General features: G+C 48.4%; 1 protein-coding gene across 1 annotated transcript in view; it reads right to left on the reverse strand.

Annotated features, from left to right (window-relative positions):
• Positions 1 to 848: 848 nt before the first annotated feature.
• LOC306795617 (protein bicaudal D homolog 1-like) overlaps positions 849 to 22,152 on the reverse strand; it is a gene marked incomplete at both ends in the record, with an annotated part of 56,085 nt that continues 34,781 nt past the window's right edge. The window contains 6 exons of the mRNA XM_079294176.1: positions 849 to 1,854; positions 2,481 to 2,632; positions 5,890 to 6,084; positions 6,170 to 6,560; positions 8,664 to 8,842; positions 8,949 to 9,464. Coding sequence (XP_079150302.1) covers positions 849 to 1,854; positions 2,481 to 2,632; positions 5,890 to 6,084; positions 6,170 to 6,560; positions 8,664 to 8,842; positions 8,949 to 9,464 — 2,439 coding nt within the window. The remainder of the gene's footprint in view (positions 1,855 to 2,480; positions 2,633 to 5,889; positions 6,085 to 6,169; positions 6,561 to 8,663; positions 8,843 to 8,948; positions 9,465 to 22,152) is intronic.

Below are 22,152 nucleotides of genomic sequence, written 5' to 3' on the forward strand. Positions count from 1 at the left end.
AGAGACAAATCATCACAGCTAACTCAAAATGAATTCTGAGAGTCACAAGGTACCTTGTACTAGATTATGGTATTCAGTCATATGCCATGTTTGAGTGCTCTTCTTCTCATAAGTTCTTCCCTGCCACAACCTTCTGTACAGCATGCACCCTCTATCAGATCAATTTTACATATGGAAGGGGCAGGGAGTCCACAGTAGAAGAGCATCCAAACGTGATCACGCATGGCTGAGTATAAGGCTATACAAGAAAAAAAACACTGGGTGGTGCTAGAGATGGACAGCAGGTTGAGTTGATGTTGGCAACAACCCTGGACAAGAAATAAAGCCATCAAGGCATCAAGTAGCTAATCAACAGAGGACAATGCTTGCACTGAAAGACATGTGGTTTACAGTGTTTGTGAATACAGAATCACTTCACAGTGGATATTATGTTGAATATAGAGGACGGTATTTAATGTGTCATATTCCCCTCATTCATATCTATGAACGTGTGCACTAAATGTCCAGTCAATGTCTGAATGTCTGTGTTTTAATCACTTCATGCATGTGTGGTCTCAACCTGAAGAACCTAAATGCTAAAAACTCTAATTTAAAAGTCTCTATTCACGTCCTCCTGTGGACCAATCAGCAGTCTCAGAATAGAAGGAAGGTCGGGCCACTTGTGCTCCTTTTGTCAAATCCCTGAGCAAAGTCACTGAACATTCAGAACCCATTGGCCAAAGCTTAGGCACAGGAAAACACTCTGTCCTCCTCTCTGTGAGTCCCGAAAGGTTGCAGTTTTAATGTCAATAAGGAGCCTGGTGGAAAGGCCTTCAAAAGCCTTATAGTAAAGGGTTTATAGTATGGAGTCAGTGCCGGGGCCTGTAAAAACTGTAGTTTCTGGGGTAGAGGGGCGTGTAGCTGGTAGAGTGGTTGTAGGAGGAGGAGGTGCCAGATGTGAGGTAGGAGCTAGAGGGGGTAAAAGCAGGAGAGGAGCTGTGATAGGCAGAGGAATAGCTGTGGGAGGAGGAGTAAGGGGAGGGTGAGGAAGGAGTGTAGAGGACAGAAGAACGCGTCAGGCTGGACAAGGGCCGAGTTCGGGGTGAAGGGCTCCATGTGGAGCGCCTGAGCCCCAGAATAGGGGACCGGTAGGGAGAGGAGGGGGCAGATCCTGGTTGGGTGGGTCTTGTGGTGGTGGTGGATGGGGGAGAGGTATGAGAGTCTGGGGAGTAGTACCTGGAGGGGCCGGAACTACGGGGCAGAGGGGGCGACATATTGACACTGAAACTGTGGGAGTCAACCACAAACGTCCGCACCCCTAGGGTCCACTGGGAGTGAGCCAGCTTCAGAGGGGTGGAGGGCAGGGTCCGCGCTGAGGCAGAGGAGGGGGCCTCCAGACACGGCAGGCCGTCTGGTGTCGGAGGGCCATCAAATGCAAGGACCGCTGCAGATGACGAACTGCGAGGAGGTATGTGTGACGTAGGGAAGGTGAGAGCTGAGGCCAAAGCTGCACTGACCACAGATGGGCTAAGGGGCACAGTGGGATCATCAGGAATAATTGACATAGGACTAGGAAAGCCTGAAAGGGGGAGGCTGACAGGGGCCAAAACTGAAGTGGAGCCTTGGGCTATGTTGGAGGCCGAAGCCAAGGCCGGGGGACTTACTTTGGGGGTGCTGGTCTTCACGCGGTTCAGCCTGCCCCCACGGGTGCGGTGGGTCTGCTCTTGATCGAAAGCCAAATCCTCCAGCCGCTGGGTGAGGGCCAGTTTCTGCTGGATGGCCATCCGAAGGAGGGAGTTCAGAGTCTTCTTCTCGTCTTCGGCCGCAGCCAGCTGCCTCTGCATGTCATCCAGCTGGGTAACGTACTCGTCACACCTGAAGAGAGCAAGGTTCAACAGGTTGAAAAAGGTTCAAAAGGAGCAGATTCAAATGTGGAAATGACCACAAGCAAGGTGAACAAAAGAGGCCAAGAGGGGAATACACAAGACATTTGAACAAACTAGGTCTAATGTGTTCATAAGAAAGTTTTAGAGGTGCTGGTGGGTAGATTGATACTTCCATCAGCCTAGCTGTCTTTGTGCTAAGCTAAGCTAGCCAGTGGTTGGCTGTAGCGTCATGGTTACCGTGCAGACACAAGAGCGGTACTGATCGTCTCATCTAGCTCTCATTTGAATGGTCTTGTTTCCCAACCTATTCCTTAAGATTAGAATGATTGTTGACTGTCAGATTGAGAGACAATGTAGCTAATACATATCGTTACACTGAAAAATGAAACAGCTGAAATGAAAAACAACTGCTCCGTGCTTTTTTGAATATAACTGAGAAGCCTTCATATCGCAAATAAAGCAGCATTAATTGATTTAGTAGAGCTGAGAGGAACCGCTCTGTGGCTTCATCACCATAAGCAAAGTGTTTCACATCACACAGAGTCATCAGAGTCATGGTTAATCTAAATCAAATATTGAGTTGTGGACTTTAATTGTTTCTGTTTTGTCTCTGACCTGGTGGCAAACATGGCCCGCAGAGAGGAGAAAGTGGCGGCATCCTCCTTCAGGGCCTTCAGCTCGTTCCTGAGCTTCATCATGGTGTCAGTCACCATGGACTTCTCCGCTTCATACTTACTCTTCAGGTTGGCCAGGGCCCCCTCTGCCGTCTGAGTGAACACACACACATGCTTACACACATCATAAATTCTTGTGTTTTTGATTTCACTTTCCTTACCCCTGTTTCTACTTCCCACTATCACATTTAACCAGATGCAGACTACACTGTAAATCCACTGCTATGAAAACTAAGCTATATAAACGGATGAATAGTGCAGTTGGTGCTTCCAGGAAGTGACTCATCAAACATGTACATTGTGAATCATTGTGGCAGTGTAAATCCATGGATGGATGGATGAATGAATGAATGGAGGGATGGATGAATGATGGAGATGGATGGATGAATGATGGAGAGATGGATGGATGAATGATGGAGGGATGATGGAGAGATGGATGGATGAATGATGGAGGGATGGATGGATGAATGATGGAGAGATGGATGGATGAATGATGGAGAGATGGAGAGATGGATGGATGAATGATGGATGAAAGGATGGATGGTGTTATGTGTTGTGTTTTCTCCCCTCCTGCACTTCCTTCTTTCTCTCTCCCTCAATCTCCTATCCTGTGTCAATCAGTTGATTGGGTTCCACCTGTGGGGGCCGGTCGTGCTGGCCAATCGGCAGAGGGGGAGCCAAGAATAAAAGCAGGAAGCCTCAGGAGTTCAGGTGGTCTTCACTTTGTTGTTTTCTGTCAATGTCGATGCTGAGACTACATGTTTGTGGTGAGAGGTTGCGGACAGTAGGTGAGTCTGGGGTACACATAGTGATGGCGAGATGAAGCTTTATGAAGCATTGAAGCTTTCCATCCTATTGGTTCACACATGGGTCGAAGCTTCATGGTGCTTCATTTGCTCTACTGCGCCATCAAGTGGACAATAAATGTAAAACAGGCAGAGTGATTATAATGACACCATGGCTTTGGTGTGTGAAGCATTGAATTGAATAAATGAAGAATGAATGATGTTTGTAATGCCAATACATAAACTTATTATGAACTTATTAAAATGGTGTCTGTCTTCATGATACAATGGTGGGGTCAAAAGGGAAAGTGGAAACAAATTGGGGAGAGGGTTGTGATGTGAAAAGTCAAAAAAAAGAAGTTAAAAATAGGATTTTATTGTCTTTCACATGTACAAAATTTGAAGTCAACATCTGACATGTTGCAGTCAAGGATCGAACCGCCGTCCTAACGGTTACCGGATAACTCTCTCTACTAGGGGTGTAACGGATCACAAACCTCACGGCTCGGTTCGGATCACGGTTCAGGAGTCCAATTTGAAACAAAATGAAATAAATAAATTATAATAATACATTCAAGAATTATGTTCAGTTTAAGTGCAACATGAGGGATGTTGATATCCTCGTCCTTTCATCAATATTGAAAGAAAGAAACAGCCAGTGAGCTAGCTTCCACTGTTTACACTGAACTGAACTGCTCAGCAACAACTTGGGTCTGTGTTTACTTCCTGTCAGGTTATGCCATTCAAATACACAACAATGTTTACCATTACTGTGACATTATTTTCAAAAAGATGAGAATATCTCCATTGTCTGGGGAGAGGGTCGACCTTTCTGTGGTGACTGGAATATTATTGGGCCTGTCTAGCTTCACTCTGATGCTTCTGTCAGCACCTGAACCAGGTGTGTGTCTGTGTGACTCTCACAGAGGGGGCGTGTCTACAGCACCTGCCCACTGTGGGGAAGTGGGTGCGTGAGTGGATTTCGTAGCGTGGCTCAAGCATTTTAACCAGATTTAGAAATCCTTTGTTTTCTACAACGGAGTGTCCCCGTCGCTGACAGACCGGATGGTGGCTCTTCATATGTGTGGACATGCTCTTCATGTGTGTGGATGTCTTGCCGTTGTCGTGTGTCTTTCTCTTTAAATAACGCCTACATACCGTCACGGTTTCATCCATCACCCTCATCCGTCATTATACATTACAGGGAAGACAAAATGTTCCCAAACTTGCGACTTAAATGACGCCGCGGCTTCTGACGTTCCTCCGCTCGCCATGACTTCACCGTTAAATGCTTCTAAGCTGCTCCGTTCACGTGAACACACTACTGCTTTGATATTCGGGGACTTGTTACTTGAAAAGGAACAGCCGCAGTAGAACTTTATTACACACTATGATGATTACACTGTAAGAAAAAAAATACTCGATTGATCTGCGGCTCACGAGTGATCCGAACCGTGAGGGGTGATCCGAACCGTGAGGGGTGATCCGAACCGTGAGGGGTGATCCGAACGGATCACGAATCGATCCGTGATCCGTGACACCACTACTCTCTACCCATTGAGCCGCGGCCAAATGTGCTTGCGATTCTTGGTTTGTGACTGAACTTATCTTACTAGGGACAAAATGTAACACGTAAAACATTTTATTCATTTTTCTTTAAAAGTAACAACTTTTCCACAGTGCTGGGATTCAGGGGGTTTCGTTTTTTTTTGATTATTTCGCCTGCTTTAGAAAACACTCTTTCACAGGCACAGATGAAGCTGGGGTACAGAGAATAGTTTTCAAAAAAACGCGCAATAAAGTCAGAAGTACACAAAATGTGACCGGGGATCCATTGCGTTTCTCTGCCCCTTATATTTCTAATCGCACGGCAAACCAGTGAACCATTTCCTGAATCAGTCACGTGGCACGGCCGGCTCGCGAGGCTTCGAACGTCACCACATACGTCATCAACACAAGCCTCGATACGCGCTTCACAAAAATCGTCCTGGATTACTCGACACAGGCTTCGAAGCCTCAACACGAAAGGTCACATCACTAGATACACACACATACTTGTTTTCTGTCTCTAGATACACTAGGTTTATTGGTCGGTGCCCCCTCTGTATTTGGTTTTGATCGGGTAACATTTAGAGAAGCCATTTTGTTTATGAAGGGTAGTTAGTCAGGCTTAGTTTTGTTATATTGATTTCGATTGTTTGGCACGACCACACCTAATTAGAATGTATGTGTGAAATAAATAGTTTACGGTTAAAGTCCATGTTTAAGTATTTGTTTATAATTTGGGTTATTTTGCGTTGGTCCCTAATCATCCCCTAGACCAGTAAAGGAAAGGGACGTAATGTTTGGATAAGTTGGATAATTACTGGTTTTAAAGTGCTTCTCCATACTCCATACATACATATAGCTGATTATGCTGCACTATGTTTTAGGATAACATTAATGCATTTCATATCATACACTGACATATTTGTGACAGTTTTGACACAGAGTATTCTAAAATGTGATTATGCATGTCAGTATCATTTAGCTACACTCATCACATGTGCACATCACGTGTCTCACCTGTTTGTTAGCCCTGAGTACCAGTCTGAGGGTGGCGATCTGCTCTCTCTTGGTGCTGAGCAGAGACTTGAGCTTCAGGATCTCCTCCATGCAGCTCTCCTTGTCCTTGTCCAGCAGAGGGGCCAGTTCTCTGGCTGCAGCTCTCTGTCTAGACAGCTGCAGAGACCTGTCTACTGCCCGTTGAAGGTGCTTTACCTGGGGGAGGGGAGAGGAGGTGAGGATAAAAGGAAGAAAGGTTTGGTAGAGGAGAAGAAGAAGAAATGGGATGTAATTGTTCTACCTGTTCTCTGATGATCGCATTGAGGTTGTAGACATTCATGGGTTCCCTGCGCAGCTCACCAGCTGGCTCCAGGGCAGGCGATGATGATGATGACGATGATGAAGAGGCACTAATGCTGGGTGAGCAGGTTGGAGGTGTACAGGGCGGCAGGCTCTGCTCAGATGGTACCTGGAGGCCCTCCTTGTCCCCCACCTTATCCTCTCCCCTTCCCTCCCCAGATAAGGGCTCCTTGGACGGAGAATGCGAGGGGCTCCGCGATCCCCCAGGACTTAAGATTGTCGAAGCAACGGCGGCCAGCCGCCTGGCAAGGCGTGGTGTGAGGAGAACTTTGCTGTTGTCAGAAGACATGGCTTTGAGACTGGCACTGAGGCCCCGGAGACCTCTACCTTTTCTAGATGGGAAAAAAAAGTAAATAGGGTTTTATTGACCTGGAGAACCTTTATTATGTTGGTGGACATCTGCAGCAGGAGTTTGAGGCGACATCATTCCACCACCTTGCAAACAGGTGGAAATGCTGTAACTTCTTGTTCTCAAAGTGGGCTCTGTTAGCCAGTGGTATCCTGCTGCTGTTAGCAGATGAAATAAGTGATGATCCATTTGAATGAATAAAGCACTGTGCCTTTAAATGTTTCTTGTGGGAGGCAAATTTGTCCCAGACCAGTAACCAGATTCAGACCAACAGCACTGCATAAAACATTGTTGGTACACTTTCTACGTGTCAATAATGCATTGTTAACATACTGTGACGGTTCCCTATCTTGGTTACTTGTTTGTGTGTTCCTGTGAGCCAGCAGGTACCAAAGTTGGTGATCACTAACTGGAGACACCTGGGCCCGGTGCTCCAGTATAAAGCTCCGCCTTCCTGGCAACCAGCGGCGCTCTCTTATCACCCCGTGGAGCAACGAGGACGGCTCGTTCGCCACCACCATTGCGAGTTAGATGTCTGGTTATGTCTAATAAAGTCTTTACTTTTGGTCAACCGTCTGCGTCTCACTTACTCGTGTCAGAGCTTCAGAGCCAGGTCGTGACAATACTTACAGTGTTATAATCTGCTTATAGCTTTCTATAATCATAGTGATAAGCTCTCATACATATTCATAATGCTTTATAACATTAACCATAACACATTAAAAAGTATTTCATAATGACTTATGAGGACAAGCATCACAATATTTGATAATTCATCGTGACCATATTTCTAAAGCAGCCCAGAACGAACAAGCTGAACTCTAGAGAGAGCTTTCCAAGTTTTTACATGACCTAAATGTCGGGATGGGTACTGACACTCGGTATTAGACAGACTGCGGTGCTAAATTATTGAAGACTGGAGCATTAATAAGCTCCAACGTTACCAGTGCTTTAGATCTGTTCTTTTTCATGTTTTGGTGTAATTTATTATCTCGCTGCAGCGAGTATCTCCTCTGCTCTCTATCGGGGCTGAGCTCCTCAAACAAACACACACAGTCAGCCAGTATAGAGACTGTGGAGTAACTGAAGTGAATCAGGTGAAGTTGAGATTACTAGAGTTGACAACGATTGTTTTAATGCAGCAAGGGTGCTACTGCAGAGGGCTCAAGCAAAAAAGAGGCCTTTGAGGTCCTATCTGCAAGTTTTGTAGAGGTGTAAACAAAAACCTGCATATGGAAGGTCAGGATGCCAAGACCAGCATGACGACTCAAAAGAAGGGAGGCACGAATTTACAATTTCATGGAAGGATCTCTGATCACGCATGTGAAACAAAGACTGGTATCGAGATTGACCAGCTCTAATTTCTTGTGAGAACTATTTCAAGATTGAGGGTCAGGATGCCTGTGTATGTATGATGAATGATAATAATAATGATAATGATGATGATGAACAAAAGATTTCAAAGACTACACGAACAATATGTATATTGAAATACAGTGGCATACACTTAATTATGTGCTAAAGGACCAGTGTGCAATATAATATTATATATATATATATATATATATATGCATGTATTATTACACCCCTAATATTTGTATTGAACTGTTCGGTATGAGGCCTTCGTTTCGGCATGCGTTACAAACATTTGTTGGAATAATATTATTATTTGGAGCGTTTGGAAAATAAAATAAAGCTTAAATTGTGTGAAATATAGTGTTGTTGATGGAGTCACTGCGCTCAACAAGGCTACCCACACGACGTAACAGGTAATGAGCTGTCAGTCACTCCCACCACCATAGAAAAACATTCTCCGGCACATTTGTGCTGGTAGTCATGCTACGCTAAGCTACTTTGTTGCAATATGGATAGTATCGCCATTATTACCAGACCAGAATATAACCAACAACCAAATATTTTAAATTTCAGGAAATTTCACTGGCATTTTGCTGTATTGAAATCGTACTTAACTGTGGCACCACTATGTCTCGAACTGAACTGTGAATTTTGTGAATCGTTGGCAGGCTCAATTACTGTAAATTTTTTGAAATCTTGTTCTGTCCTACTAATAAAACAACAGTCAGACCTGTAGTAGTCCAGCATAACGCGGTTGGGTGTCTCATTGTTGCACAGACAGACGTGGTGGTAGAGCTGGGCAAGCTCCTCGCTGAGCATCACCAGCTCGTCCTGAGCTGAGTTCAACACACCCTGGCTCTCATTGGCTGCTGACAGGGCTGCCTGTAACTCCAACTCCAGGCTAGATGTCTAAAAGAAGAGCAGAGGAAATCCTTAACCTCTGTAACTATTTATGATTCTATCTAACAGACACTATTTATAGTCGATATGACATTTTATTCGACATTATATTTACCTTCTCCCGTCCCTCCCGGCAGCTCTTCTGCAATGAGGCGACCTGCCTCTCCAGCTTCTGGAGCTGACCGCTTTGCCTTGGCTTCTCCTCGGCTGCTCCCTCTACACACTGAGTGTGTCTGTCACGCAGGGCTTTCACTTCCGCCTTGAGCTCCACCACCTCTGTCACAGCAACACGGTACTTGCACTGCAGGATCTCCAGACCAGGGGTCTGGTATGAAAATACCTGACTTTTGTTCAGTGTCTCAGTCCTATCCTCTTCAGTTCCTCCTTCCTCTTCAGCTTCCTCCTCATATCTGTCCAGCTCCATCAGGGCCTCAGGGTTGAGCTGAGAGATGGTACTGTCGTGGGCGTCCTGGTTTAGGTGTGCCCTTCGATGTAGGTGGCGGAGGGCAGTCATTCTCTGGCTAAGATGGAGGGCCTTCTCGTGCTGCTCGTTCAGAGCCCCCTGGGTGTGTTGGAGCTGAGTCTGGGACTCTTGCAGACTGGTCATCAGTGAAACTTTATCACGTTCAACCTGAAAGGGGCAGCAGCAAGATTAGGGAGAACTACATCAAATATGGTATGAAACTAGAAGTTTTCAAAGCTTTTTTAGAGGTTCATACCATTTAACACATCAGATTTAGACTTGGAACCATTGGGGTCCAAATCACATTCTGCTGCTTCATCTTCAATTATTACACTGTAATTTGAATCCTCTGAAAGGTATACTTTTGGCAAAGGCAGGGTTCAGATTACAGAACATTGGCACTGATTGATCTATTGCAACAATCAAAGAGAGAAAGCTGGTTCTGGGACTGGGTCTGTATCATATACCTGCTAATGGAAGTTCATAGATAAACTGGAACCATCCTAACCTGCTACTCACCACGTCTGCCTCAGTCACACGGAACCTGCTTGATGTTCACAATATCTGCATGAGCCCACAACAGTCAGTGAGACAGATATCTCCAGGAGGATGAAAGCAGAAGACCACTGAATTTGTGACCACAAAGATGATTCAGTCTACAGGTTTGTTGCAGCTGATGTCAGAGTCAGCTTTGATTCAATGTAGCCAGAGCAGCTGAGGCTAACAAGTCCCCAAGACATGTCATAACTGTTCCAGCAATTATATTAGGAAAGAGCCACATGCCAGAATGTGAAAGATATAGGAAGATGTGTAATTAAAGGATCCCTTGCGCGAAGACTTGACATGTCAGGCACACACCTGATCAGCAGTTAGCGGCAGTAATGCACGAAGAAACATAGCAAAGGGCAATAAAAGACAGATCAGTGAGGTAGGTGGGTTTCAAAGGAAGCATTAAGCATGTTTGTCATGTTTGTTAGCCCTCAAGGATACACACACTCCTCTGCTGAGGTAAATACAAAAACTCCTTTAATATGCAATTATGTACATAATTTAAAAATCCCTATCATTTCCATATATTAGGAGTAGTAACAGTAGTAAAAGTGTGTTTGCTATTAATGCATAATCCATCATTTGAGTAACATCAGACAGTTACAAACACATGCATTGTGTCATTCTTCATTAATTTCAAAGAGAAAACTGCATTGGCACAGTGAAGGTCCAAATGAACAGCACTCAGGCAAAGAGTTAAATGTGGCTCAAACACATCTTTCACCACCTTTAGACAACCAGGTCCAGACTGGAAACACAAACTGAACCAGATCTTTTAAACAAAGATATAAAGAACCCCACTTGTTCTCATTACGTAAAGAAATAACACTGTAGCACAAAAGTGGATTCATTAACAATTTAACAGAGCAGCCGAGACATCAACAACAACAGCTGCTATGAAACACATTCAGAGTGGTCGATAGTGTAATGTGGCAGCTGAGATATAAATAAGGTCTTCCTGCAGCTCATCCTATCAGCAGGGAGCAGCGATGGATGGAATTACACCTACAGGAACTGAAGCAGATGCACATACACATGGAAGAATGTATCCAACAAGCACAATACAGGGCTTCATGGCGATCTGAGCATGATCTGATATACTAAGTCATTGAATGTGAGAGTTTGGGAAGGTATGAGAGAAAGGTGCTCGGAAAGGAAACAAGACTGAATGTGTAAGAGGAGAAGATAAATTGAGAGAGTGCTTGATGCATTGTGGGTATTGTATGTCAGCATTGTTTACAGTAAATTATTCAAAAGCCTTGGCTTTTTAAAGAGGAGTCTACTGCTGGACTGTGAACCCAGCAGACAGTGAAAATAAAGAATAACAAGTTTTTACACCACAACCAAAATGTGTCACATATTAACAATTTGGTACAATTCTACATACAATTTTATGGGATGTTTGAACACTGCATGTCAGACACAGGAATCGTTCAATTATTTCCCTATTTTCTGAGACAATGAGGAAATGAGAAGATCAATCTAATGTCTGTGAGTTATGACGTCATATATTTCAATCAGTGAGTTTTAGAGGTGTTGTTAGAAGTATTTCTGAAGATTGAGCAGAGCCAGGCTAGCTGTTTCGCCTGATTCCAGTCTCTCTGAAATCGGTCATTACAAGTCCCAGAACTCTAGTTAGGGTCCAAGCACCAACTACGTCGGTAGCGCAGGACCTATAGTATATGGATCCTCTCATCATCATCGGTGGGTGAGTTGTCCTGGCCAGAAGACGGCTCCTCTTCATCCGCCCCTAGATCTGAAGCTACAGATGGAAGAGAGGGAACAGAGTCTAGCTGGGTAGCCCAGTGGGCACAGAGCCCTTGGAGGGCTGGTCAGGATGGCAGCGGTGAAACTCCCTGATGAGAGGGGCATCCAGAATGTGTCAAGCTGGAACCCAGAATCTTTCTTCTGGACCATAGCCCTCCCAGTCGAACAGGTATTGCAGGTATTGGATCTCGAATGGCCCAATGAACCTGGGTTCCAACTTCTTAGACTCTACTCGCAAGGGTAGGTCCCGGGTCGATAGCCACACCTTCTGGCCAACCTGGTAGATGGCGGCAGTGGAGTGGCGGCGGTTGGCTGCTGTGGAATACCGGTTGGCTGAGCAGAGGGGCACAACTCTGGCTTCGGCCCAGGTGCGGCGGACGAAAGCCTGGGCAGAGGGGCAGGAAACCTCCTCCAGGGCCGAAAACAGTGGAGGTTGAAAACCGTAGGCACACTGGAACGGGGACATTCCAGTGGCAGAGCTGGTCAGGGTGTTGTGGGCATACTCCACCCACAGGAGCTGCTGGGACCAGGACGATGGATGCAAGGAGACCAAGCACTGTAGAGCTGTCTGCATCTCCCGCTCAGTCTGGCCGTTAGATTATGGGTGGAATCCAGATGACAGGCTGGCTGTGGCCCCAATGAGTGTGCAGAACTCCCTCCAGCACACTGAAGTAAACTGAGGTACATGGTCAGAGACCACATCAGTGGGGAGACCATGGAGCCGGAAGACATGCAGCAGGACCAGCTCAGAAGTCTCTTTGGTCGAGGGGAGCTTGGGCAAGGGCACAAAGTGGGCCATCTTGCTGAACCAATCTACCACTGTCTGGATGGTGGTGTGGTTGTTGGGACAGTGATAGACAGGTAACAAAGTCCAAGGACCAGGGCCGATGGGGCACAGGCAGAGGTTGAAGGAAACCAGGGTTCTGGAAGGCCTCCTCAGCCGAGGGTGACCACTGGAACAGCACTTTGGATGAGGTAAGGGTCGTGAGTGGGGCAGCCACGGTACTATAGCCGCGGATGAACCTCCGGTAGAAGTTAGCGAACCCCAGGAATCGTTGCAGCTGTTTACGTGAGTCAAGGACGGGCCAGGACAGCTGACACCTTGGCAGGATCCATCTGCACGATCCCCTGTCCCACGATGTACCCCAGGAAGGAGGCAGATGAGGATTGGAATTCACACTTCTCTGCCTTAACGAACAGAGAATTCTTCAGGAGGCGTTGAAGGACTGCTTGGACATGGTGAATGTGCTCTCGGGATGTGGAGAAAATCCGAATATCGTCCAGGTAGACGAACACCTGCCTGTTTAACATGTCTCTAGGCACATCATTCACCAGGCCCTGGAAGATGGCTGGGGCATTGGTGAGGCCGAAGGGCATAACCAGGTACTCGTAATGTCCAGTGGGGGTGTTGAAACCCGTCTTCCACTCGTCACCCTCACGGATCCGGACCAAGTGATATGTGTTGCGCAGGTCTAGCTTGGTGAAGATGGTAGCTCCCCACAGCCACTCAAAGGCGGAAGAGATGAGTGGGAGGGTGTAACGGTTCTTAATGGTAATGTTGTTGAGGCCCCTGTAGTCAATGCAAGGCCTCAGTGACTTGTCCTTCTTCCCCACGAAGTAGAACCCCACACCAGCAGGTGAAGAAGAGGGACGGATGATCCCATTAGCTAGAGAGGAATTTATGTATATCTCCATGGCCTCTCTTTCAGGTGCAGATAAGGAATACAGGCGACCCCTGGGTGGAGTGGTGCCTGGTTTCAGGTCAATGGCACAATTGTATGGACGATGTGGAGGCAGAGATGAGGCCTTGGCCTTATTGAATACCTCCCGATAGTCATGGTATTCAGTAGGCACCCCTGACCGGTCTGGAGCAGAGCTGGAACAGTCTGACTGCTGGGGTGCAGGAGCTTGTTTCAGGAAAATCAGGTGACAGGATGAGCTCCACCCTAGGATGGCTTCTGTTGCCCAGTTTATGTGGGGGTTATGGCGGCGGAGCCAAGGGCACCCCAGAATTATTGGATGCTGGGGTGATGGCATGATAAGAAACCGGATGGTCTCATGGTAGTTACCAGACAGGAGCATACGGACTGGTGTGGTCTGGTGAGTCACTGTCCCCAGTAGGTGACCATCTAGGGCGCTGGCAGGAACAGGGCATGGCAGGGGTACCCGGTCAATACCCAGCTGAAGGGCTAGGTCCTCATCAATGATGCTGTAATCAGCGCCAGAGTCAGTGAAAGTAGTGAGGGTCTGGGATCCATTCGTGAGCAGAAGCTGAACGTGACACAGGGGTCTTTGGTTGGGGGAGAGTCTTGTGGTTCGGCTCACCAGTATGTCCCCTACTACTGATGCGCTGTGCCTTTTGCTGGGCACCGGGATATAAAGTGACAAGCCTGGCCACAGTGCAGGCAGAGATTTTCCCGGCGGCGGCGCTCACGCTACTCCGGAGTGAGACTGGTGTGCCCCACCTGCATGGGTTCAACGCCCCCAGGTTGAAGCCCTGGGGTGACGCTGGTAGCGGCTGGAGGACCTGAGGCCGTGTGGAAGAGCGGTGATCTGTCTCCCCCTTGCGTCGCTCCTGTCGACTTGCCTGGATGAGTCTGTGCACTCGCTTGCTCTAGTGCGAAACTCAATGGCATAATCTGCAACTGTCCGGTCTCCCTGACTCAGGTCCATAAGTCCCCCGGTAGGATCAGGGCCCTTGGAGACCGCCCCGAACATCTTGTGTAGCTCCGCAGAAAAAGCCAGGAAGGAAGAACAGGATTCACTGGGGCGGTTTGCAGCCGAGTGTGAAGCGGCGGGGATGAGAGTTAGCGCCTCCAAATCTGAGGCCATGGTGCTCTGCCGGAAACCGGTGGATTGCTCCCTCCAGGTGGGGACGGAGTGCCTACCTCAAGCGAAGGAGTTCAAGTATCTCGGGGTCTTGTCCACGAGTGAGAGTAAGATGGAGCGGGAGATCGACAGGCGGATCGGTGCGGCTGCAGCAGTAAAGCAGGCGCTGCACCGGACCGTCTTGGTGAAGAGGGAGCTGAGCCGGAAGGCAAAGCTCTCAATTTACCAGTCAGTCTATGTTCCTACCCTCACCTATGGTCACGAACTCTGGGTCGTGACAGAAAGGACAAGGTCGCGGCTACAGGCGGCTGAAATGAGTTTCCTCCATAGGGTGGCCAGGCTCACCCTTAGAGATAGGGTAAGGAGCTCGGTCATCAGGTGGGAGCTTGGAGTCGAGCCGCTACTCCTTCGCGTCGAAAGGAGTCAGCAGAGGTGGTTCGGGCATCTAATTAGGATGCCTCCTGGACACCTCCCACTGGAGGTTTTCCAGGCACGTCCAACTGGGAAGAGACCCCGGGGAAGACCCAGAAAACGCTGGAGGGATTATATCTCCCAGCTGGCCTGGGAACGCCTCGGGATCCCCCAGAATGAGCTGGAACATGTTGCCGGTGAGAGGGAAGTCTGGGTCAGCCTGCTTGGCCTGCTGCCACCACGACCCGACCCCGGATAAGCGGAGGAAAATGGATGGATGGATGGATGGAAGAACAGGCTGGCGTGCGCCTCTCCCATTCAGCTGTGCCCCACAGTCGTGCCCTGCCTGTCAGGTGGTTGATGCTGAAGGCTACCTTAGCCTCCTCCGAGGCAAATGTGTAGGGCTGCAGGGAAAACAAGATGGAGCAGTTTGTGACGAATGGGTTGCAGCGCTCTGGGGCTCCCACACTTGTGCTGGAGCAGGCGTCAGAGGGAGGAGGACCTGAGGCTGCATGCTGGGTCAGGGCTGCTGTTAGCTGTTGGACCTGAGCGACTAACGCAGCCAAAGCCTGCTCCTGGGCTGCTGCTGACTGACGTGTCTCAGCAGGGATGTTGGTCATCAGCGCCTCATGCTGCTAGAGAGCCCCCTCGATCCTCTCGAAATGGCTCCATGGTGCAGGGGTGTGTGCTGGGTCAATGACTGGCCAGATTGTAATGTAACCGGTTGTATATGGACCGAAATGCAACACACAAGATTCCAGGGATCGTTGGCTTTTATGACAAGCTTGCAGGTACAGCAAGCAGAGTTAATCAGAGTCAGAAACAAAAGGCTGGTGGGTTTACCGGGAGTCAGGCAAGACGGGTAGAACATGGGCAGGTAGGGTCGGTAACAGGAGATAAGTCCGTGATAGAGTGCTGGAGAGTATGGCATCGAAACAATCTGGCAATGTGTGTCTGGGAGGCAGGAGTCTATATAGTGGCTTGATTAGTGATCAGAGACAGGTGAGTGAACAGGTGAAGGGAGTTAGACTGATGAGGAGGGTGTGGAGCTGAACTGTGACAATTATTCTTATTCTATGTCTTTCAAGGTGAAAAGGAGGTGCTTGGGATACTGGTAAGATTTGAAATTTGGCACGCAAGCAAGTCATCATGAAAATTGCAGTCTGATTGGGGTGTCCAACTGCAGTATGAAAAATTGGCTCGATAGCGCCCCCTATTGAGTAGCCCCAGCATTGTGTTTCTAGCTGTATGAAATTTGGTAGGTATGTGTAGGTTGATTGGACATACAAAATGTCCTGGAGGTATGCCCTAAACCAGAGGTACTGCAGGGAGTCTGCGAACTCTTTGGTTGATTAGACAATACAATTAAAAAAAAAAAAAAAATGTTTCTCTAAACATGAATGTGTCCATTATTGTAATAGTTCAGTATTGTATGAAGGATAACAGGTATGTTTATGCATGGCAGTGGCACTAATAGGCCATCACTCATTTTAGTTTCCGCATTCATGTTTAAAATAAAAACATCAGTATGAATAGCTTGTGTGCATGATTATCATGCAATTGACAGACAATGTTGATATTGGCATTGGAATCAGCTGACATGGTATGTTTATAAAAGGCAGTGGCACGGCCACCCTACTCACTGTACCTTGCACATGTTTAACATAAAAACATGAATATATGAACCTGTGTATTATTTGAATAGCTTAGTATTGAATGGACAATAAAGAGGTGTGTTTATACATGGTACCAGGCCCATTTAATATAAAACACAATGTTATACAATATATATAGTCGGGGGTCCTTGGCCTGAAAAACGTTGAAGACCCCTGCCCTAAACCAAACAGGAAGTTGGCCATTTTGAATTTTATGATGTTTTTTGACCATTTCAAGGCTCCATACTTTAACGAACTCCTCCCAGAGATTTGACCCGATTGACTTCAATCTGGTCAGTATGCTCTTGAGACATTGGCAGTGAAAAGTTACGCATTCTTCTCCATGAAAAACGAAGGTCTTTTTGAGGGGCTAAAAATGCTTAAAACATAACCAGACATGGCAACCAAAGAATGTACAACCAAATGCAAACAATTATCGTGAGAAGAACCAAAACCAGCAACCACAAGATTAAAGAAACGATTTGTAAAACTATTTAGCCAAACATTGAATAACATGTGATATGAATATGCTAAGTTCACAGTGACGTGCTTAAAAACATGACCACACATGCACGTTCCACTGGTTGATCTATTACACCAACTCGTCTTACGCTAAATTGATGTAAATTGGCCCCAGACATGTCAGCTGAAAAAGGCAGATTCTGCAACTTCTGACTTGTTTCCAATGTCCAACTGTTTTCCTCCCATAGGACTACGAAAGTGACATTTCTGTGTCATATAAGCTCAGAAAACAGCTAGTGCTTCCATTTATTGTACTTGACAAAGGAATCAATTGAATTGAAAGGTGATTCTGCCTGTTTATTACATACTTAGATGATAGAATTTCTTATAAATTGTTTAAGTTGATTGATTATTGTTTGATTATTGTTTCTTATGAAACATGTTGTCTCATTATACAGTTGAACAGAGATGGAGGTCCGATGTCTGTGTTTCACCTCATCTCAGGAGATTTATTTTGCCATGATGTTAACATTCCATAGCTTGCTACAACATGGAGTTGCTTAGGACTCACAAAAACAGCGAGTGCTTTTACCTTATCGATTAATGATGAACTTTTGGGTCATATGTGTTGATGTTTCGATAAATTGTAAATACTTTAATGGCCATAGGAATGGCCAAAGGGAGAATTGTTGTGGAAATGTATCATATTGTTCTTTTAGTTATCACTTGCATTGCTTAAACCGAAAGTTACGAATGTAACTACGGTTCTATGAATCCTGGATGACCGCCAGAGGCAGTGCTTCACACTGGATATCTTCCGTCGCGCGCATGCGCAGGTCGAATATTTATATCAACAAAGTCACGTGTGACCTCGGATGACCCCCGTCGTCTATAAGTTCCGGTGTCATCCTGAGCTCAGTCCTATGGAATCTTCTCGCGAGTTCACGGGATTCATAGAACCGTAGTTACATTCGTAACTTTCGTTCTATTTCATCCTTACTGACCGCCAGAGGCAGTGCTTCACACTGGATGACTTATACCAAAAGAGTCACGAGGAAGCACAGTAACTACCTCTTATAGCCCCGGCAGAGAAAATTGGCCAAAGAACCCTCCCCAGTGGGTGAGGGTTGGCAACGTTAACTCTGTAGTGTTTGGTGATGCCCATGAGGCCGCCGCACATATATCCCCCACAGGCACACCACTCAGGCTTGCCCTCGGTGTGGAGACACTCTTGGTAGTGACCCTTCACCCCGGATGGCCGAGCGCAGCCGCTCGCCTTGTATGTATCGGCAATGGCCTCCACTATCCAGTGGGACAGGTGCTGTTTTTTCTTTTTTTTAAAGGAGCACAGCCCTTCTTAGGCTCACCATAACTGACTATGCAGGCGGTGGCTTCCACATAAGCTCTGAGGGCCCACACTGGGCACAGCAGCCTTGACCTCTCCTCTCCCAATGGGGGAGGGGGGGTCAACTTTGCCAGCTGGATAGGCCGGTTTATATGTGAACGTATCCACCCCCTTGGGAGAAACACTGGCTTAGGCCAGAAAGTGACACCCAAGCCATCTGAGTTCCACCTCAGACATGATTCTTCCACTGATAGGGCATGCAGCTCGCCCCCACATTGAGCTGAATTGACAGCAAGGAGAAAACCGTCTTGCCGATAGCCATCTCGGCTCCGCCTGTGCCAGGGGTTCAAAAGGAGACAAGCATAAGGTGTCCAGTACCAAGGGTAGGTCCCATGCAGGGGAGACCGGCCTTTATCCAGGAGGGACTGTAGAAACTCAGTACAGCAGGCACGGGGCGCTGTACTGGGACCTTGTTCTGAGCCGCACACCAGTCGGGGAACAGCTTCCACCTGTTTCTTGTACTGCAGGCAGGTAGACCGCGCACTGGCATTCAGAATAGTCCATCAGACTGGTTCTATGCAGCCACTCAGCATCCGGTCGGGCCCTCCCGTGACCCCTAATTGAAGGCGGCAGGGATTGGAATGCCAAATCCGACCCTCTAGTCACGACAGGAGATCCCTCCTGTCGGGGAAGAACTCTGACAAGCTTATAGCAAAAGCAGAGGGAATGGTGGAAAGGCATAAAGAAGATCCTCTGGCCACGTGTGAGCCAGGGCATCTTGACCCAGAGGGCTGGTCCTCTCCGTCAGGGAGATCCACTGGGGGCAGTGGGTCGACACGTCTGGATGCAGCCGCCACTCTCACGGTGGAGGCTTGTAACGGAACAGGAAAACCACAACCTTGTTTCATTCTCCTGGTGGGTACATTGCCCACAGGCTGGTCAGGCGAGGGGCCTCCCAAGTCAGAAGGCCACGGTGATCCCCGTAGCAACTTCTGAAGATCTGGTGCCCCATCGATAGTTCATGGGAAATCACAGCAGAGGTGCTGTCCACCGGACAAGCACATGCTTTCCCTTCAAACATGGAAGGAAGTGCTCGAGCGCTAGCTCTAGAACCTGCGGTCTTTCAGCAGACAACTGCCCCCAGGCTGTCCTGTTCTGTCACACTGCACCCCGCCTTGAGAGGCAGGTATCTGTTGTGACAATCTCCTGGTGGAATGGAACCGAGCCCCTGGGGCTCGGTTCCTGGGACACTGTTCGCCAGATATGCACTCCCTCCATGGGGATAGTGAATAGGCACTGTTTCGATAATATTATTGCCCTGTATCTGTGCCACTTGGCATCCAAGTGAAGGCTGTTCAGCCATCCGCAAACCCAAGGGAACGACAGTTGAGGCAGCTGTCAGTTTACCCAATAGTCTGAGAAAAGGATGTAGGGCAACCGTCTGCCCCCTCGGAAGAGGGAGAGGTTGTGGGGGCCATTGGCCACATGCTGGGGCGACAGACAGGCCCTCCTAGGGCCACACTAATGAAGGTTATGCTCTGAGAAGGGCTCAGGTAGCTCCTCTCCATGTTCACCTTGAGGCCCACCGGGCCACGTGAGAGAAGGCGAGCAGTGTCCTGTGGCGCCTGAAGCCGGGATGGCGCCTAGGTCAGCCAGTCTAAGTACGGCAGTATGTTCACGCCCTGCGATTGCAGGGGGAAAGGACAGCAGTAAAACACTGTGAACACCCATGGGGAGATGGGAGAGTCCGAATGGAAGCACCCAGGACTGAAAGTTGTGGTGATGCACCATGGGAACAGGCATCGATAGACGTGAACCACTCTCCCTTGGAAATCCGCTGATGGGAGAAAGAACCCCGACAGCCGGCCTGGAGACATCTCCTGGCACCCCTGCCGGGGGGACGGGGACGTAAGTAGGGTTGTATAGGTAGCGGTCCGGCCTCTCAGCAGGACGCCGAGGCCTGTTGAGGCTACTAGGGTAAGCTGGAGGCTGAGAAAACGGCCTTGTGGGCCAAAGTGGGACCCCTAGGTCTGGGGGTGCAGGCATGTCCCTGAAAAGACCAGAGAACTGCTGCCTGGTCTGGCTAGCTCTAACAGTCCGCTGAAGCAGCTGTACAGCAGCTGACTCGAACAGCTCACCAGGTTCCACTGGGACAGTATGGAGGGTCCTCCTACATGTCTCAGATAGGGGTGACTGCGCCAGCCAAACCTGGCGGCGAGTCTGAACCAGGGTGGACATCATACATCCACGTTCCCTCGATATGAGCGCAAACGCCTGCAATGAAGCATCACTGAGCAGAAGCGTCGAAGTAGCCCGCTGCAGAGAATCTGCGAGAGAAAGCATGAGGTGGGAGAGGGAGTTGTCGATACGGTGCACAGCGCTGCTGTGTCATAAGCCCTGGATAGCAGGTCATCTTTGACCCGACATTGGGTCGAGGGCACCTGGCATCGGGCCTCAGAGTCTCCTCAGGGGAAACTGATGGACGCCATAGTCGTCTAACTGGCTGGCATCCGTGCAAGGCCAGATTTGCCACCTCCTGCATGGTCTGATGTAAGGCGGGAGAGAGCCCTGGTGTCTCCACCATGCACGCAACTCCCTCAGATATTCCTCGGAGGGAGGAACAGAAAAGGTGGTGAGGGCGGGAAGGTGCCTGAAGAAGGCACTCACAGGTGGATGTTCCAGCTGCTGTGTATGTCAGGCGTGCAAGCGCCATACAAATGACCAGGGTAGGTTGGGCTGGATTCAGCTGCCCTGACAGGGGGAGGTAGACCTCCCGCATCAGGTGTTCCACTTCGGCCAGCCTAGCAGACCTTACTGCTCAAGGCGTGATGCCGCAGGTCCTGCCTGGGTTCTCCGAGAGGCCCTGCCTCAGAAGCTCGAGGCTAGGGCAAGAGGTCAGGGCCGTCCTCCGGCTGAAGAGGAGCTATACAGGTCCTACAGCCAGGAGAGTTTAACATGGCCGCGATTCTGGTGGAACCCTTGTCCCACTAGTTTATGCGGAATTCCAAATCACTCCGAGCGGGAGCGCTCTGCTGAATGTTGAGAGAACAGGCAGGGGGCAGTCAGTGGCGAGTGATCCTTCGGACACTCTTCCCTTGGCCAGCCGCTGCGGATATTGGTGACCCACCAGTTAGCCTGAGCGAGAGCACTCTGCCACTGTGGAAACAGGTCAGGCAAAGTCCTTATAGTGAGAGGGGCGAGGACACTCTCTAAGCTCACTCTCCTCACTAAGATAGTTGCTGCAGATATTAGTGTCCCACCAGTTAGCTTGAGCGAGAGCACTCTGCCACTGTGGAAATAGGTCAGGCAAAGTTCTTATAGTGAGAGGGGCGAGGACACTCTTCACTAAACTAGTTGCTGCAGATATTGGTGTCCCCCCAGTTAGCTTGAGCGAGAGCACTCTGCTACCGTAAAAAACGGACAAAAAAGAACACAGTCCGTACAGTGAGAGGGGAGCGAGGACGCTCTCTTCACTATGATAGTTGCTGCCGATATTGGTGTCCCACCAGTTAGCTTGAGCGAGAGCACTCTGCCACTGTGGAAACAGGTCAGGCAAATTCCTTATAGTGAGAGGGGCGAGGACACTCTTCACTAAACTAGTTGCTGCAGATATTGGTGTCCCACCAGTTAGCTTGAGCGAGAGCACTCTGCCACTGTGGAAACAGGCCAGGCAAAGTCCTTATAGTGAGAGGGGAGTGAGGACACTCTCTTCACTAGGATAGTTGCTGCAGACATTGGTGCCCCACCAGTTAGCTTGAGCGAGAGCACTCTGCTACTGTGAAAACGGACAAAAAAGACCACAGTCCTTACAGTGAGAGGGGAGCGAGGACACTCTCTT

Source organism: Melanostigma gelatinosum (genome assembly GCF_949748355.1).
Source record: "Melanostigma gelatinosum genome assembly, chromosome: 22".
Taxonomy (NCBI): domain Eukaryota; kingdom Metazoa; phylum Chordata; class Actinopteri; order Perciformes; family Zoarcidae; genus Melanostigma; species Melanostigma gelatinosum.